The sequence below is a fragment of the Mustela putorius genome, unplaced genomic scaffold (assembly GCF_011764305.1).
Source record: "Mustela putorius furo isolate JIRA1106 unplaced genomic scaffold, ASM1176430v1.1 tig00003845_pilon_pilon_pilon, whole genome shotgun sequence".
NCBI classification, from domain to species: domain Eukaryota; kingdom Metazoa; phylum Chordata; class Mammalia; order Carnivora; family Mustelidae; genus Mustela; species Mustela putorius.
This window is the reverse complement of record NW_025421998.1, coordinates 40257160-40276596: the sequence shown is the minus strand read 5'-3', so window position 1 is coordinate 40276596 and position 19437 is coordinate 40257160. Positions and strand designations below refer to the sequence as shown.

Sequence of the window (19437 nt, the reverse complement as noted above, 5' to 3'; positions counted from 1 at the left end):
ACACTACTGTGAATAATTACACACTTTCAAACTGGATACCCTAGAATAAATAGGTGGGTAACTTCTTGGGAAAACACAACCTATCAAGACTGTACCATGAAGAAATATTAAGTTTGAACAAATTACTAGTAAGGAGATTGAATTAGCAATCAAAAATTCCCAACAAAGAAAAGCCCAGGCCTAGATGGTTTTAGTGGTACATTTTACCAAACATTCAAAGAATTATTAGCACCAATCCATTTCAAACTCTTCCAAAAATTTGAAGAGAAAGAAACACGCCCAAACTCATTTTACAAGGCCAGCATTACCCTGATACTAAAGCCAGATAAGGATGCTACAAGAAAAGATAATTACTGGCCAATTTCCCTCAGGAACACAGCTGCAAAAGTTCTCAAAAAGTATTACTGAGGGGCACCTAGGTGGCTCACTGGGTTAAGGCCTCTGCCTTTGGCTCAGGTCATGATTCCAGGGTCCTGGGATCGAGCCCTGCATCGGGCTCTCTGCTCAGCAGGGAGCCTGCTTCCCTTCCTCTCTCTCTGCCTGCCTCTCTGATTACTTGTGATCTCGTCTGTCAAATAAATAACAAATAAAATCTTTAAAAAAAAAAAGTATTACTGAACTGCATTCAACATATTAAGACGATCATTCACCATGATTAAGTGGGAATTATGCCTGGGATGCAAGGAAAATTCAACATCCTCACATCAATCAACAGGGTTGCGACCACATTAGGAAGTGAAGGATATATTAAAAAAAAAAAAAAAAAGAAAGTGAAGGATAAAAGCCATATGAGCATCACAATAAACGCAAAGAAAGCATCTGACAAAATAAAATTTTATGATAAAAACACTCAGCAAATTGAGTAAGAAGTCATGTTCCTCAGCATTAAAGGCCACATACAAAAAGCACACAGCTAACATCATGTACAATAATGAAATGCGAAAATCTTTTCCTCTAGATTAGGAATAAGACAAAGATGTTCACGCTCACCACTTCTATTCAACATAGTACTGAAAATGTGGCAATTAGGTGAGAAAAAGAAATAAAAACATCTATATCAGAAAGAAAAAAAATAAAATAGTCCCCACAGATACCATGTTTATATACATAAAACCCTAAAGACTTCATGATAAAACTGTTAGAATAAATTTAGTAAATTTGTAGTATATAAAGTCAACATACAGAAATCGGTTCCATTTCCATATGCTAAAAACAATCTAAAAGAATAATTAAGAAAGCAACCCCACTTACAATCACGTTAAAAACAATTCAGTACTTGGGAATAAATTTAAATAAGGAGGTGAATGACCTGCATACGGGACACTCTAAGACACTGATGAAAGACACTGAAGAAGACACATAAATGAAAACATATCCTACGTTCTTAAATTAATATTGTAAAAATATTCATACTACCCAAAGTGGTCTACAAATCCAATGCAATCCTAATTAATATCCCAATGGTAGTTTCACAGAAATAAAGAAAACTTTCCTAAATTTCTTTTGAACTTACAGAATACCCTGGATGGCCACTGTGATCTTGAGAAAGAAGAACAAGGCTGGACTCATCATGCTTCATGATTTCAAATTGTATTACGAGGGAATTTAATTGAAAGAGTAAGGTACTGGCATAAAAACATACATAGAGACTACACATAAACCTATGCATATATAATCAGCTAAGTTTTAACAAGAAAGCCAAGAAAAAATGAGTAAAGGATAGATAGTCTCTTCAATAAAAGGTGCTGAGAAAACTGGATATCCACATACAAAAGAATGAAAATGAAGCTGGACCACTGTTTTATCCAACTCCTAAAATTCAATTTGAAATGGATCAAAGACTTCACTATAAGACCTGAAACCATAAAACTCCTAGGAAAAAAAACAGAGAAAATTCTTGGCATTGATCTTGGCAATGATTTCTTGGATAAGACCCCCAAAGCACAGGTAAAAAAAAAAAAAAACAAAAAAAAAAACCCAAAACAAACAAGAGGGACTACATCAAACTGGAAAGCTTCTGCACAGCAAAGGAAACTACTAATAAAATGAAAAGACAATCTACATAATGGGAAAAGTATTTGGAAATCATTTGCCTGAGAAGGGGTTAATATCTAAACTATATACAGAATTCATACAACTCCGTAGCAAATGATCTGGTTAAAAATTGGGCAGAGGATCTGAATAGACAAGAGTTCCAAAGAAGATAGACAGATGGTTGACAGGGAGTTGAAAAAGTGTTGACCATCACTGATCATCAACGAAATGCAAATCAAGATTAAAATAAGTTACCACCTCACATCTGTTAGCATGGCTGTCATCAAAGGATGAGATAATAAGTGTGGATAAGGATATGGAGAAAAAGAAACTCTTAGGTGCTCTGTTGGTGGGAATGTAAACTGTTGCAACCACTATGGAAAACATGGTGGAGGTTTATCAAAAAGTTAAAAATAGAACTACCATGATCCAGCAATTCTGGTTATATGTTTAATAAAAAGGAAATCCCTATCTGGAACAGTTGTCTACACTCCCACGGTCACTGCGATGTTATTTACAATAGCCATGGTATGGAAACAACCTAAGTGTCTATCAACGGATAAATGCAAAAAAAATTGGGGATATATATGTATATATATATAATGAAAATATATATAATATAATATATTAATATATATAATATAATATATTATATATATATATAATGAAATATTATTCATCCACAGGAAAGAAGGAAATCCTACCATTTTTGGTAACATAGAAGGACCTGGAAGGCATTATGCTTACTGAAACAAGGCAGAAATAACAAAAGCTGTATGATCTCATTTATATGTGGAATCTAATAAAAATCAAATTCTTAGAAGAACAGATGGTGGTTGCCAAAGGCAAGAGATGGGGGTGTGTGGGAGGAAATGAATGAAGATGGTCAAAAGGTACAAACTTCTTGTTATAAGCTGATTAAGTGCCAGGAATATAATGTGTAGTAGCAGGGTGACTATAATTAATAATAGCATATTGTAATTTTGAAACTTGCTAAGAGAGTAAATCTGAACTTTTTCTTAGATGAAGTGAGGAATGTTGCCTGATCTTACTGGGGTAACCATTTCACAATATATACGTATAGCAAGCCATTATGGTATGCACTGTAAATACAATATACAGTTGTACTTCATCGTATAGTGCACAATCACAATTGCACAACTAAAAATATCATGTTACATGTCACATACATCTCAATAAAATGAGAGAAAAATCCCTTGATTTTTAAATGTTGATTAAAACGTTTAATAATTTCAAGCCAAATAAAACATGTCCCTGGACTACGTTAATCAGTATAAATTAATCCATACATTAATCTATATGAAATAACTCAACACAAAGATCGGTGACCTTCTGACTACTTTTCTTGATATGAAGTCCAGCACATTGTTAACTACAAGAAGGAATTTTTTTTTTTTTTGTAGATTTATTTTACTCATTCATTCAGTTAGGCCTTCAACAGTCTGTATTTAAGACCTTGTGACAGATGCGGGGCTACTGAGGGGTGGCAGAACACGAGGCCCCTCAAAGTAGGTCACTTCCGGCAAAGGGATTATTTTGAGCTAAACGTAACTTGAAAAACAGCAGGTGCAAGAGGATCACACTGACTTTTGCTTTTACTTCCTAAAAGCAGGAGAGGATACTCCAGGGTAAAAGCTGCCCTCCTTATATATATTCGGAAGAGAAAACCATTCTTATCAGGAGAGACAGAGAGCTGAGGTTGAGAAAAATAAGTACAAACAGACTTTGTCAAAATAACTCTTATCTTCCTTTAGTCTCCCCAGGACATTTGTTCCTTTTTCACAATCTCTAACTACTCTTTGCTCAACCTCGTACATATAAACACTTGTGCCTTTCTGGGTTTGGGGTCTTCATTTTTTTGTGGAAACTGCTATGGACAAGTAAGATTAAATGTGTATGTTTTCCTCTTGAGATTTCCTAGGAAGAGCCGTAAATGTGTCTTGATGGTTGTAACAAACTCCTTTCAAGCACACCTGAGTTTATGTGAGTGAGGGGACTTTTAGAAAACACCTAAAGATGGGGGCTGGCTACCAGGGCACCAAGCAAGTGATTAGAGGATTAGAACTTTCAGTCCTACCCTCCCCCCACACCGAGGGAGGGGAACAGGCCTGGAGGTTGAATCAATTGCCAAAGGTCACTGACTTGATCAATTGTGCCTATGTAATGATGCCTCTATAAAAACCCAAAAAGACAGAGTTCAGACAGTTTCCGGGTCGGTGAACCAGAATGCATCAATGTGTTATGCCCCAAACTCCACGGGGATAGAGGCATTTGAGTTTGGGACCCTGCCATAGGTGTTTCTTAACTAGCTATTGATTCATATCCTTGCTATCCTCTGTAATAAACTGGTAATCTAGAAAATAAGTTTCCTTGGTTCTGAGAGCCTTTCTAGCAAGTTCATCAAACTCAAGGAGGGGGCCATGGGGTCTGGTTTATAGCTGATCAGTCAGATCTGAATTTGGGAAAGGCATCTGAAGTGGGGGGTGGTCTTGTGGAACAGAGATCCTAATCTGTGGGATCCGATGCCATCTTCAGCTGGAAAGTGTCAGAGTTGAGTTACATTTGTGGGACAGCTGGTCAGTGTCTACAAAGAATTAGAGAATTGCTCGGTGGTATGGGGAGAAGACACCCCCCCCAAGGGAATCGATATCAGAATTGAAATGTCCTTGGAGCATGGCTTTGTGACTAACGAGAATGTTCTCTCTGGTTTCCACAGCTGGGGTGCACAGGTTATTGGACATGTATCAGGTGGTTAGTTAGCTGTCAGGACACCCTGAACACAAAATGACAAGCAGAATTCTCTTTGCCAGACCATGCTAGTTCTCAGGGGAGTTTGCCTTAATAAAGGGGTCTCGGTCGATAAGGGGCCTTAGTCATCTCCACAAGTTGCCTTGTTAGCTCTTACAAAGTCTCATCCTAGTATTGCCTACCCAGTATCATAGTCAAGCAGGTCCATGACTGGACCATCATGTTCATGGGAGAACAAGAGAGAAGTTTTCACAAACACGAACTATTCTTACTGTCTGTGTCAATGGAGGTCTTTACTTTCTTAAGCTATTGTTCAGGAGTAACTCTGGAGCTTAGATGGGGCTATAGCTTTGCCTCTTCTATAAGGAAGCCTCTTGTGTCCATAGTTAAGTCATAGAAAGGCTTATTGCTTTGGAATCACATTGAAATAGATATACTTCTGGGGTGTCTGGGTGGCATGGTCTGTTAAGTATCTGACTCCTGGTTTCAGCTCAGCTCATGATCTCAGGGCTGTAACCTCAGTGTTGTGAGATCAAGCCCCGTGTCTGGCTTTGCGCTCAGCATGGAGTTTGCTTAAGACTATCTCTCCCTCTGTCCCTTTGCCCCTTTGCCTCTCTGCCTCCGGCCTCCTCTGCCCCTCTGCCCCCTGCCCCTCTACCCCTTTCTCTTGCTCTTTCTCTAAAATAAATAAATCTTTTTCTAAAAAAAAAAAAAAAAAAAAGGAAAAAGGAAAAAAGAAAGAAAAAAAATAGGTATACCTTTGAAGACTTTGGCTTTTCTATCTAAAATGTTAGCTTTCAGGGTGCCTGGGTGGCTCAGTGGGTTAAAACCTCTGCCTTCGGCTCAGGTCATGATCCCAGGGTCCTGGGATGGAGCCCCACATTGGGCTCTCTGCTCAGCGGGGAGCCTGCTTCCTCCTCTCTCTGCCTGACTCTCTGCCTACTTGTGATCTCTGTCTGTCAAATAAATAAATAAAATCTTAAAAAAAAAATGTTAGCTTTCATCCTAAGCAAATATCCTATTAACACCTATGAGAAAATCAGATTGAAAAAGGGGGAGAAAAAGAAAAAGACACTAGAGAATGCCTTGGCTGGTTTAAAATTCCCTTGACAAGAGATCAGACTAACAGCAAAAATTAAGAAATAGGTATACCTTTGAAGACTTTGGCTTTTCTATCTAAAAGAAAGGTTAGCTTTCATCCTAAGCAAATATCCTATTAACACCTATGAGACCCATTAAAAAAAAATTAAGAAATGCGAAAGACACTCAAACAAGCGTGAAACCTACATAGCCCTGATAGCTCCCTACCCCTGCCCCCCAAAAAGTTTTGACAAATTCACTGAGAACATGCAGGAGACTATGACCAGCTTTAATGTCTCATGAAATTTTCATGAGTAATTCAAGCAAATGGCTAAAAACAAGTAAATTAAATAAATATAGGTAGGATAAAGTTTATAAATGAACTTTTCAACAATAATTGGGTTTTTACAATGTGTTTAGATAAAAATGTTTTCTGAAATATTTTTGGTAACTTGAAATCTTACAATTATACTAAATTAAATCTGGTAACTCGAAATCTTACAGTTATACTCAATTAAATGGATATTCACTGACTATCTAGATCATTTCCAAATAAGATAAAATGCTGAAATATTAATTGCTAGATGTATAGTTTACCTACCTTTGGCTTCTTATTTGAGAGAGAAAAGATATTTCTATCGGTAAACATATGTTTTTCACCACACTGAAAAATTATACTATGAGGAAGCACATACCTCTAGAAGTTAAGAAAGGCTTATTCATAAATTTGATAATCTACTACAGAATGCTGATAGATGAGAAACAGTTCACAACTACTTAATTCCTGGTTTTCACTGGAAATTAGGGAATTCTAATAAATATATGTAAATAAAACTACCAAGAATAATGAAGGTAGAGGAAAGAAACCGTATATAAAGTTTCAAGAAAAATGTGATATGTTTGTGGTAAGGGAAAATAGGAGGTGTAAATGTTTTGTTAGGGAAGAGTCAAGTCATTTTGCTTTAGTTAAGGATAATTAAAGGTTGTTTAAAAAATTTTTTAAAAGGAAAATAAAGAACAAAAAACCTAACTGGATTTAAAAAGAAAGAGAGAAAGCGAGTTTTGTGTGGTCAAGCCGACTAAAATTTAATGAATTTATTAAAAGGGTTTTCAAAAAATGAGGTTCAATATCAGTTCTCTGTCTACACAACACTAGAATTTAATTTCCTTTCTTAGTTAAAAAAACAACAACAAAGTTTTCTTAGGTTGTTGTAAAAGACTTTCTTTACCTGTTGAATAATCTGCCTAGAAAATGCAGTGTCTGTGTTTTATCAAAATAATTTCCTGTGCTTCATGTTGTCTTTATTGGGTCTTTAATAATTTGAGACAACAGAGTCTTCTCAATATTGAAAGAGCTAAGGTTTTCTTTACAATCATGTAATCTTCAATACTTACCTTTGAGATCTTCTATTATCACTTTGTTACACAGATAGCTAACAATTGTTTCACAGTGATCTGTAATCTTATTTGATTAAGAGTTCAGTCTTTTGACATTTCTGACGAACTTCCCAATTCAAATTGTAAGTAAACTATTTTTGACTTCAAACTGACTTCGAGATTGCCCAGAGGGTCCCTGGAAAATCCCAGAAGAATGTGTTCTCTGACTTTGTAAAAAAGAAGAGAGATTTAAACTAACTAGGTTTATTTAATATGTTCAAATACATGAGAAACACTGTCAAATAAGAAGTAATGTTAAATCTTTAGATTATATTTGTATGGGCATTTGTTACCAATATAAAGTTTTCAGAAATTAGGGGCGCCTGGGTGGCTCAGTGGGTTAAGCCTCTGCCTTCGGCTAGGGTCATGATCTCATGGTCCTGGGATGGAGCCCTGGCATCAGGCTCTTTACTCAGCAGGAGCCTTCCCCCCACACACCATCTCCCCACCCCCCACCTGCCTCTCTGCCTACTTGTGATCTCTGTCTCTGTCATAAATAAATTAAAAAAAGAATTTATATCATATGCAAATTGAATTATATCCAAATTCACAGAAATATGTCAAAGTCTTTATACTGGGTAATAAATGATTCCAGTTATCTGGGAATGTTGTATGCCAAAAAACATAACCAAATTTCTTTGTCAATTGCATTATAATGAACCCTCAGCAGATCTTTAACCATGTCTATTTTTGAGCCTTGAAATTCAAAAACTTCTGCTTTACTCTGATGCTTTTCTGAAGGCTTTTGCCATCAACCATAGGCAAAAAGCGCTCCACCTTAAAAGAGATACATAGAAAGGTCTCTGACAATTATTGCAGTGTCCAGGTTCCTGATAACTTCAAAATCATACCGGTGAACTGGTTGAGAATTTTAAGCATTCTAATAAAGAAACCGAAGAATTCAGAAAACTGCTAACCCAAGATCAAGCAGGGCAAGAGTGGATTATGGGCGGGGGTGGGGGTGAGGGGGTGCACCGGGTGGCTCCTTCATTAAGTCATTAAGAGTCTGTGTTTGGCTCAGATCACGATTCCAGGGTCCTGAGATTGAGCCCTGGGATGGAGCTCCCTGCTCAGTGACCCTGCTTCTCCCTCTCCTTCTGCCTGCCGCTCCCCCTGCTTTTGTTCTCTGTCAAATAAAAAATAAAAATTAAAAAAAAAAAAAGAGAGATTACATGGGACTAAGTGAACTGATGAGGCTGATGATACCTTCTACTGTTTTTCTTTTGTTTGAAACACTATGGCTTCTTTAGTGTTTTGTGTTCCAGATTTAAGGAAATCTTTTTTTTTCTCCTTTTCACTTCAGCTAACTGTAACTTGCAACAATTTAGTAGACTACACCTTTGTTAACAAAATGAAACATTTATTTTTCTCTCTAGCTGCTTCCTCTTGAATTCAGAAGCCCTTATTGAATATTCTTATTTTCATGGAAATATAAAAATTTGCACAAGTTAAATAAAAATCTGTTCCCCTTATAACAGGACACAATTGGGAGCATCAGTTATATTACCAAGGCTCTGACAGGAATGTCATAGTTGAAAACAATATGCACAGAATCAGATAGGACCAGATTAAGAAACGGCTTTTGAGGTGATAGAGCCAATGCTTACAAAACACTCTTGGACTACTGGCCTGGTAGTTGGCTTACCGGGTTCTCAGCCTCAAGGGTTTGTAGAGGCTACTGCCTGGCAGGCTCAGGAACCTCAAAATATCTTGCAAACCTAAAGGACTCACCCCAATCTGTAGGTAATGAAAGTGAAGTCTGGTGACAGGTTCCTAATATAGTTTCTTAGCCTCAAAAGGCTTTTAAAAGTCCAGTCTGAGATTCCTCACGAAAAGTTCCAGTAAAGCAGACTTAAAAGGAGCGTATAGGAGAGACACATCACTATTGTTGCTTCACTTAGGTAAATCATCAGAAGAACTTTAAGGAGACTAGACTTATTTTGCAAACAGATTAGTTTTATTTAGATTATCTTTCATAAAACCGGGAAAGATCACAGGGCACAAATACTACATTTCAATAAAAACTATAGCATAGCCTTGTGGTTTGTTGAACAGTGTCATGGTCACGGACTTCGAAATTTTTTTCCTCTTTGGAAACTGTCTCCTGCCATTTGTGCATTTTGTTAGTAGGTAACATTTCCAGTTTTCCTCTTATACTCCAGACTTGACATCACTGAGAAGTACGACTGCCTTTTTTCTGAGGTCGGGCCAACTGAGACTGAGTGACAGGATAAGAACATCAAAAGAAATCCCCACAACAGATCATATAGGAACAACCTTTACCTCTCCTGGCACCTCAACCGCTCAGAAAGTTCATCAGAGCACCCAATGCCATTCCCAGAAATATTCACCCTGCAAGCCAAAGAAAATTCATCGGATTGCCACTGCCTGTTCTTGTCTTATGGTCTAAAGAAGTTTTCAACCCAAGATCTAAAAACCTTCCTGACTGATGGTCCTCTGAAATCAAAACTGAGCTGGTAGTTTCTTCTAATCATGAACATTTGCTTTTCTTTTGTTTCCTAGAAATGCTCCTCATAAAATGCCTGATTACTCACACCATACCCAGGCCTGATTTAGACAGGCCTTCTGAAATAAGACACAGCTGTTTGACTGAATGGACCTTTTCTCAGGACTAAGAGACCAGCTCAGTGAGACACGTAACAATCTAAGAACTCAGCTTCTGGACTGGGGAGACTCCTTGGGAGGAGTTTCAAAGGGAGGGAAAGAAGGGGACCAGAACAGGCCACCCCAAAATATGACATTTTAACATAAAGATTGTTTTGAGCTAGGGCGCCTGGGTGGCTCAGTGGTTAAGCTGCTGCCTTCGGCTCAGGTCATGATCTCAGGGTCCTGGGATCGAGTCCCGCATCGGGCTCTCTGCTCAGCAGGGAGCCTGCTTCCTCCTCTCTCTCTCTCTGCCTGCCTCTCTGCCTACTTGTGATTTCTCTCTGCCAAATAAATAAATAAAATCTTTAAAAAAAAAAAAAAAAGATTGTTTTGAGCTAAATGCATTCGAAAAAACAGCAGGTTTAAAAACATAATGACCTTCCCTTTTTCTTTCTGAAAGCAGGAGATAAAACTCCCATGTGAAAGAGACTCTTTCTATGCCAGGAGGAACAAAATATTCTTTTTTTTTTTTTTAAGATTTTATTTGTCTATTTGACAGACAGAGATTACAAGTAGACAGAGAGGCAGGCAGAGAGAGAGGAGGAAGCAGGCTCCCTGCTGAGCAGAGAGCCCGATGCAGGACTCAATCCCAGGACTCTGGGATTATGACCCGAGCCGAAGGCAGCGGCTTAACCCACTGAGCCACCCAGGCGCCCGAACAAAATATTCTTATCACCAGAGACAGAGAGTTGAGGTTGAGAGAAATCTGTATGAACAGACTTTGCTAAAATAATAGTCACAGAATTAGGAGGCAGCCACAGGCAAGACATATACCACCATCAGGCTGATGGAAGAAAGCTGGCTTTGTAAGTGAAAGACCAAAAGAACCCCCCTGGCTAGAAGTGCATTTTTTAAAAAAATATTTTATTTATTTATTTGAGAGAGAGACAGTGAGAGAGAGCATGAGCGAGGAGAAGGTCAGAGAGAGAAGCAGACTCCCCATGGAGCTGGGAGCCTGATGCGGGACTCGATCCCAGGAATCCAGGATCATGACCTGAGCCGAAGGCAGTCGTCCAACCAACTGAGCCACCCAGGCGTCTGATGCGGGACTCGATCCCAGGAATCCAGGATCATGACCTGAGCCGAAGGCAGTCGTCCAACCAACTGAGCCACCCAGGCGTCCCTAGAAGTGCATTTTTATTCTGTTAACCAGCTAGTTTCACTTCTGTACGAATGCTTGCTTTTTCGAGTGCGCGGGCTAACCGGCCAATTCTGCTTCTGTAAGACTGCTTTGCTTGTTTCACGAGAGCGCGGGCCCCCTGAACCAATCAATCCGCTGGCGCCAAGAATGCCTGTTTAAACTGTCAACCAATCAGCTCAGCCCTACCCGAAACTTGTTTGTATCTGTCTATAAAAACCCTGCACCAACCCAGCTCTGGACCTCTTGGCGTTATTGGCAACGAGCGGCGCAGAGGTCCAGGTTCAAAACTGCAATAAACGACCCTTGCTGCTTGGCTTTGACTCACGTCTCTGGTGGTCTTTTAAGGTGGGAGTAATACTCTGTTGGCATTTCATTTGGAGGTTCCACCGAGATCTCCCCTTCAAGCCCACCAGACAACTGGTCAACAGGTTGCTGCAACCGATCGGTAAGAATGCCGGCTTTGTCTTTTGTCTCTATGTTTTTCGTATGCTTTGTTCTTATGTCATGACTGTGTGTCTTGTCCTTTCTGTGATTATTCCTGGGTTAGAATCCCAGGACCTGGGTTAGAGTCCCAGGGCGGTGACTGGCAAATATGCCCTGGCGGATGCGCTATAGGGTTGCCAGCGGGCCGACGGAGACGTCCCTCATGCCCGGCGGGAACGGCCCCTCAGAGATCGTGGGTTCGAGTCCCACCTCGGAGGCCAACAATGTATGTCTTCATGTTATGTCTTTAAATGTGGTTATATGTTCCTTGTACTGGTTATGAAGGTTACATTCTGTTTAAGGGGAGGGTGTCTAACCCGTTTGAATCTGAGGAATGTCTGACTGTATGAATGTGTTTGTGTGGCTCCACCGCCTTTGGCTACGGAGTCTGACTGGGCTGAACCCTGAGTCTTGCGGAGCGTCATACGGCATAATGGTCATCTACTCCATGGAGTAGCCTGGTCTGGGGTTTATACGGATAGACCTTAGCTAAGACGCTCCTAAGTTCCCGCGAGGGACGCGAGCAGGACAGCACCTGAAAGGTCCCCCTCCCCTTGTCTGCGACATCGCACATATAGGGAGGGAATATAAGAGATAGGTATTAAGAGCTAAAACCAGGGGCGCCTGGGTGGCTCAGTGGGTTAAGCCGCTGCCTTTGGCTCAGGTCATGATCTCAGGGTCCTGGGATCGAGTCCCGCATCGGGCTCTCTGCTCAGCGGGGAGCCTGCTTCCTCCTCTCTCTCTCTCTGCCTGCCTCTCTGCCTACTCGTGATCTCTGTCTGTCAAATAAATAAAATCTTTAAAAAAAAAAAAAGAGCTAAAACCAGATTCAATGAGTCAATGATATGAGAGTAAACAAATTATGAGAATCCTAACGTTCTGAACACCACTGGTCCCTTGTACCTTAACAGTTGCCCCTCCACGTTGGAGGAAATTCTTTCTGCCCACACGCTCCTAACCCATGTCACTTTCAGGTTCACCCTGGCGGACAGAGGAAAAGAATTCCTACTCTCGCCGTCGGAGGATGAAACTTGCCTAGCTCCTACCCCCAGGCCACCAAAGGCTTTCATCCAACCCTTTGGACTAGTTGAACCGGAACACACACCCTAAATTCGCCCTTTTGAATTCCTCACTTGCTCGTTCGTCTCGCACCCCTTACACCGGTGTCTCTGTCACTTTCTGCCTATTCTAGGCGCCTTTCTTTTCGTCTCAACTATTATCTTGATCTGGGAACAACCTAGTCTAATGGGGCAAACTCAGAGTACCCCGCTCTCCCTTCTCCTGGCTAACTTTAAGGATATTCGGGCGAGAGGCAATAACCTGAGCCTGGATATACGAAGATCAAGACTTATCACTTTCTGTCACTCCGAATGGCCAACCTTCGGAATAGGATGGCCCACCCAAGGCACTTTTTGCCTCCCCATAATTCTTAAGGTTAAGGCTCAGGTATATCTCCCAGGTAAAGAGGGACATCCAGACCAAGTCCCTTACATTACAGTCTGGCAGGATCTTGTGGAAACCACCCCCCCCCTTGGTTGGCCCCCTTTCTGTTCCCAGAAAGCTGCAAGGTTCTCGCAGCCAGGCCGACAGAAGCACGAGGATCTCGTGCCCCATCTGCACCCCCTCCACCCGTCCTCCCTGATAGTCAAGACTTACTTAGTCTAGATCCGACCCCTTATCAAACCCCTCCCCTAGCCTCTGCTCTGGCTGAGCTTTCTCCCCCTGTGCCTGCCCGGGCTGAAGCCGCCGCGCGGGGCCCTGAAGCAGAAGGTCGAGAAGCAATTGCTGCAGTCCCTGCCGCTCATGGAGGGACTGACGGCCCTGCCGGGCACACTAGAGGACGCACTCAGAGAGAAAATCCATTTCGCCCAGCAGATTCAACTGTGGCTTTGCCCCTTAGAGAGATTGCCCCCCCCCCCCACCGCCCCATGCCGGTAATCCCCGACTCCAATATTGGCCCTTCTCAACTAGTGATCTCTACAACTGGAAAGCCCAAAATGCGCGCTTTTCAGATAATCCAAAAGATCTCATAGCCCTTCTAGATAGCATCATGTTCACCCATCAGCCCACCTGGGATGATTGTCAGCAGCTCTTGCATATCCTATTCACTACCGAAGAAAGAGAGAGAGAATCCAGGTGGAAGCAAGGAAGCTGGTTCCCAGAGACGATGGCAGGCCAACCGTGAATCCAGACCTCATCAATGCGAGTTTCCCTTTAACTAGGCCCAACTGGGACTACAACACGGCCGAAGGTAGGGGACGGCTACTCATTTATCGCCAGACTCTAATAGTGGGTCTCAGGGCTGCTGCCCGCAAGTCCACCAATTTGGCCAAGGTATATGCAGTTTTGCAAGGTAAGACAGAGAGTCCAGCAGCATTTCTAGAGAGATTAATGGAAGCCTTTAGGCAGTTTACCCCTATGGATCCTGAAGCCCCTGAGAATCAGACAGCAGTAGTCATGTCTTTTGTAAATCAGGCAGCATCAGGCATTAAAAAGAAACTACAGAAACTAGAGGACCTAGAGGGCAAACAGATTCAAGATCTACTCCGCACTGCAAAACGGGTTTATAATGCCAGAGATACCCCGGAGGATAAGCAACTCAAAGTAACAAAAGAAATGTCCAAAGTCCTAACTGCCTTTGTCCTGGAAGAATCAACCCCTCGAAGGGAACCTCAAAAGGCCCAAGGGTTCCAAAGCAATCTGGACCCAGATCAATGTGCATATTGTAGAGAAAAGGGACATTGGGCACGTAATTGCCCCCCCCCCCAAAAATAAGCGTAGACCGCAACCATGGGGAACGAAACCCAGCCCCACTCTGGTTACCCGAGATTCAGAATAGAGGGGAAGGGGTTCGGATCCCCTCCCCAAGCCCAGGGTAACCCTACAAGTGGAGGGGAATCCTGTACAATTTCTGGTTGATACCGGAGCTCAACATTCAGTGTTGACCAGACCCCATGGAGGAGTTTCAGACAAATTTTCCTGGGTCCAGGGAGCCACTGGGACTAAAAGGTACCCTTGGACAACTCAATGGACTGTTAACTTAGGTACAGGAGAAGTAACTCATTCATTCCTCATCATCCCTGATAGCCCTTGCCCTCTGTTGGGAAGAGACTCCCCAAGATGGGAGCGCACATTTATTTTCAACCCAATGGCCCCACGGTAACTAGCTCTAGCTCTCAGACCTTGCCATTATCAATACTCACAATGCGTTTGGAGGACGAACATCTACTCCACCAAACCACCCCCCCTTCCCAGGAACTCAACATTGAGTCCTGGCTTCACTGATTCCCTAAAGCCTGGGCAGAAACAGGAGGCATGGGGCTAGCTAGACATCAGCCGGCCCTCTTCATAGAGCTAAAGCCTGGGGCTGACCCCGTCCGAGTCAAATAGTACCCCATGCCCATGGAAGCCAAATCGGGCATCACCCCACATATTAGACATCTCCTGGACTCAGGTGTGCTACGCCCCTGTCACTCGCCCTGGAACACACCTTTGTTACCGGTGCGTAAACCCATTAGTGGGGACTACCGACCTGTACAAGACCTAAGGGAAGTTAATAAATGGGTTATGGACATACACCCTACTGTCCCTAACCCCTATACTCTCCTCAGTGCCCTGGGGCCCACCAGAATATGGTACACAGTTCTTGACTTAAAAGATGCTTTTTTTAGCTTGCCCTTGGCCCCCAAGAGCCAGGATCTTTTCGCCTTTGAATGGACAGACCCTGAGAGAGGTATAAGTGGACAGTTGACATGGACTCACCTCCCACAAGGGTTCAAAAACTCGCCCACCCTGTTTGATGAGGCCCTCCACGAGGATTTAAGTGAATATAGAAAGCAAAACCCTGATATAACACTCTTGCAATATGTAGATGATCTCTTAATAGCTGCAGATTCCCAACAGGCCTGCCTACAAGGAACTGAAAACCTCCTCCAGGCTCTCGGCGACCTGGGGTACCGGGCCTCAGCGAAAAAGGCCCAAATTTGCAAGTCTGAGGTAATGTACCTGGGATACTTATTGAAATGGGGACAAAGATGGCTCACCAACGCCCGCAAGAACACTGTACTCCGCATTCCCCGACCTGCTACACCGCGGCAGGTAAGAGAATTCTTGGGGATGGCAGGGTACTGTCGATTGTGGATACCGGGCTTCGCTGAGATGGCCAAACCCCTGTACATAGCCTTTAAACTCAGCAGACCTTTGAGTGGACGGAAGAGGCAGAACGGGCTTTCCAACAGGTGAAAAAGGCTCTCCTTTCAGCCCCAGCGCTAAGACTGCCAGTTGTATCCAAACCATTCCACCTATATGTGGATGAACATAATGGGGTGGCTAAGGCGGTGTTGACCCAACATCTAGGCCCCTGGCCTAGACCCATAGCATACCTGTCAAAGAAACTAGACCCGGTAGCAGCAGGATGGCCCCCCTGCCTCCGAATGATAGCAGCCACCGCCTTGATGGTAAAGGACGCTGATAAACTGTCACTGGGTCAAGAATTACGAGTGACCACTCCACACGCCATTGAAAGCGTCCCCTGACCGATGGATGAGCAACGCTCACATGGTCCACTACCAGGGACTATTGCTCAATCCTACGAGGATAGTCTATACTTCCCCTCAGGCCCTAAGCTCCGCATCACTACTGCCTGACCCAGACCTGGATGCTCCCCTCCATGCTGTATTGACATCTTAGCCCAGGTCCATGGGCTACGGGAAGACCTGCAGGACTATCCCCTAACAGACGCTGAAGTCGTTTGGTTCACTGACGGCAGCAGTTTTGTCCCGGAAGGACAAAGGTATGCAGGGGCCGCAGTCACATCAGATACGGAAATTATCTGGGCTGGTGCATTGCCTCCGGGCACCTCAGCGCAAAAAGCCGAGCTAATCGCCCTGACACGGGCCCTCAAATTAGGGCAGGGCCTCCGGATGACTGTATATACAGACAGCTGATATGCCTTCGCCATGGCGATGTCCATGGGGCAATCTATAGGGAGAGGGGATTACTCACCGCGGAGGGAAAGGACATCAAAAACAAGGGCGAAGTTCTGGCCTTACTAGCAGCCATCTGGGCCCCTAAGAAATTGGCCATAGTCCACTGTTCTGGACACCAAAAACCAAGCGATCCAGTCTCTAGGGGAAACAATTTTGCTGATCAGACTGCTCGCCAAGTAGCCTGTAGCAAAGTCCCGACGCTACCAATACAACTACCCAACCCGGGACCCCGAGAACTGCCACCTCATCCGGAATACTCCGAAAAAGACATCGCATGGATGAGTAAACTCCCAATGGCCCAGGTTAAGGATGGCTGGTGGCGAGATATGAAAAATAACATCATCCTCCCCGAGGCCATGGGACAAGAAGTTCTAGAGCGAATTCACCAAACAACTCATTTAGGTTCCAGACGGCTACAGGACCTTATGCGACAATCCAAACTATCTATCAGAAACGTCCTTGAAAAATCAGAATTGCCACCGGATGTGCAGCTTGCCAACTTCAAAACGCCTGCCCACACTCCTCTATAACCGGATCCCAAGAGAGGGGAACCCTGCCGGGAGCCTATTGGGAAATAGACTTTACAGAGGTAAAGCCTGGGAAATATGGCTATAAGTACTTACTGGTGTTTATAGATACCTTTTCAGGATGGACTGAGGCTTTTCCAACCAAGCATGAGACTGCACAGGTGGTAGCAAAGAAACTACTCGAAGATATTCTGCCCAGGTATGGCTTTCCTGTTATGATGGGATCAGACAATGGGCCAGCCTTTGTCTCTAAGGTAAGTCAGGGTCTGGCTTCCACACTTGGGGTTAATTGGAAATTACATTGTGCATATAGACCCCAGAGTTCAGGACAGGTAGAAAGAATGAACAGAACCTTAAAAGAGACCCTTGCTAAATTGACCATGGAGACTGGCACTAACTGGGTGGCTCTGCTCCCCTACACTCTGTATCGAGTACGCAACACCCCATATAAGCTGGGGTTCACACCTTATGAGATCATGTATGGTAGGCCTCCTCCCATCATACCTAAACTCAGAACTGACCTTATCCAGTCAGATCATGATAACTCCTTTTTATTCTCCCTCCAAGCTTTACCACGAGTCCATAAACGTATTTGGCCAAGACTAAGGGACTTATATGCAACAGGACCTCCGTCTGTACCCCATCAGTTCCACCCTGGAGATTGGGTTCTTGTCAAGTGACACCGAGCTGAGACCCTCGAACCTCGTTGGAAGGGACCTTTCCAGGTTATCCTGACTACCCCTACAGCCATCAAGGTGGACAGCATAGCAACCTGGATACACCACACCCACACGAAGCCATTTGACCCACTGTCAGATCTCATCAGAAAACCCAACCAGGACGTCAGTTGGACAGTAGACCACAGTAAGGACAATCCTCTTAAACTAACCCTGTGCCAAAAACCTGACTCCCGTTTCCCCAATAATTAATATGAAACTTCCTCTCTTTGCTCTGCTGTTTATACTCCTGCCATGGTATGGGGCCTCCAGTCCCCATGCCCCAGCCATTTTGACTTGGCAAGTCACTAATAGTGCGGGCTTAGTAGTTTGGAACATGTCCCACACAGCTACTCCCTACACCTAGTGGCCTAACTTATACCCTGACGTCTGTAAGTTAGCCATGGGAGCCCCAGCCAACTGGGACGTAGAAAATTACTTTGACCTCCAGAAGCCCCCTTCACAACCATCCCCCCGGGGGCGACTCGGGTTAGACCCTTGGGGAGGCTGTGGGGACTGGAGTCAGCGAAGTATGTTAAGCACACTTACCTTCTATGTATGCCCCGGGTTTCACAGACCCAGGGAATGGACCCACTCATGTAGTGGGGCAGCCCACTTTTATTGTCGCAATTGGGGCTGCGAAACCATGGGTGACACTTATTGGAAACCCACCTCAGGCTGGGACTACATCACCGTGACGGCAAATTATTCTCATGCCAGGAGCAGTCCCAAATGGACACAGAACCCAGCCTGTAAAGACCAGTGGTGTCACCCACTCAAAATAGCCTTTACTGAGTCGGGAAAAAGACAAACTAACTGGGTGAGGGGATATACCTGGGGCCTCAGATTCTATAAAGAACGTTATGACGATGGTCTAACGTTCACTATAAAACTTTCTATAGAAACCTCTAAAGCCACCATAGGGCCCAACCCCATACTTGCCCCACCACCTCCAACCGGGCCCAGCCTAACAGTTGTCACTCAGAGCCCTGCCACTTACGGGGCAACACAGACGGGCCACAATCGAACCGTAATCCTCTCACTCCCCACAAGCCCCACCAAACGGCCTATGATAAGTACTGAAAAACCTAGATCAAGAAACCCCAATGACCACCTACTTAAGTTGATCCAATATGCCTTTCAAGTCCTGAATTATACTAATCCCAATGCCACTGAGTCCTGTTGGCTATGTTATGACATAGCGCCCCCTTTTTATGAGGGACTGGCCACTCCAGGAGGTTACAATCTATCATCCACACCCTCCATGTGCCGGTGGACAAGTCGAAGCCCCCGCCTAACCTTAGCAGCCGTACGGGGCCGGGGGACATGCGTAGGAAAGATCCCGCCTGAACACATGCACTTATGTAGTCAGAACCTTACTATAAATAACACAGAGCAATATGTAATACCTCCCCAAGATGCCTGGTGGGCCTGCGCCAGTGGGATAACTCCATGCATCCACCCAGGAGCATTAAACCGAAGTGCAGACTACTGTGTAATGGTCCACCTGATTCCTCGCTTAATCTATCATCCTTATGAAGATTTAATGTCATATTGGGAAGGAGGATTACGTAGAACTAAAAGAGAACCCGTAA

At 43.6% G+C, this 19437-nt stretch overlaps 1 protein-coding gene across 1 annotated transcript; it reads left to right on the top strand.

The window, feature by feature from the left end:
- The first annotated feature begins 12801 nt into the window (after window positions 1-12801).
- On the top strand, window positions 12802-18055 carry LOC106007335. The gene is given in 10 exon segments (XM_045089725.1): window positions 12802-13270; window positions 13512-13730; window positions 13733-14388; window positions 14420-14721; window positions 14724-15797; window positions 15800-16139; window positions 16141-16280; window positions 16283-16573; window positions 16576-17069; window positions 17072-18055. Coding segments are annotated over 10 exon segments (4914 nt in total). The 5' UTR covers window positions 12802-12856.
- Window positions 18056-19437: the final 1382 nt, after the last annotated feature.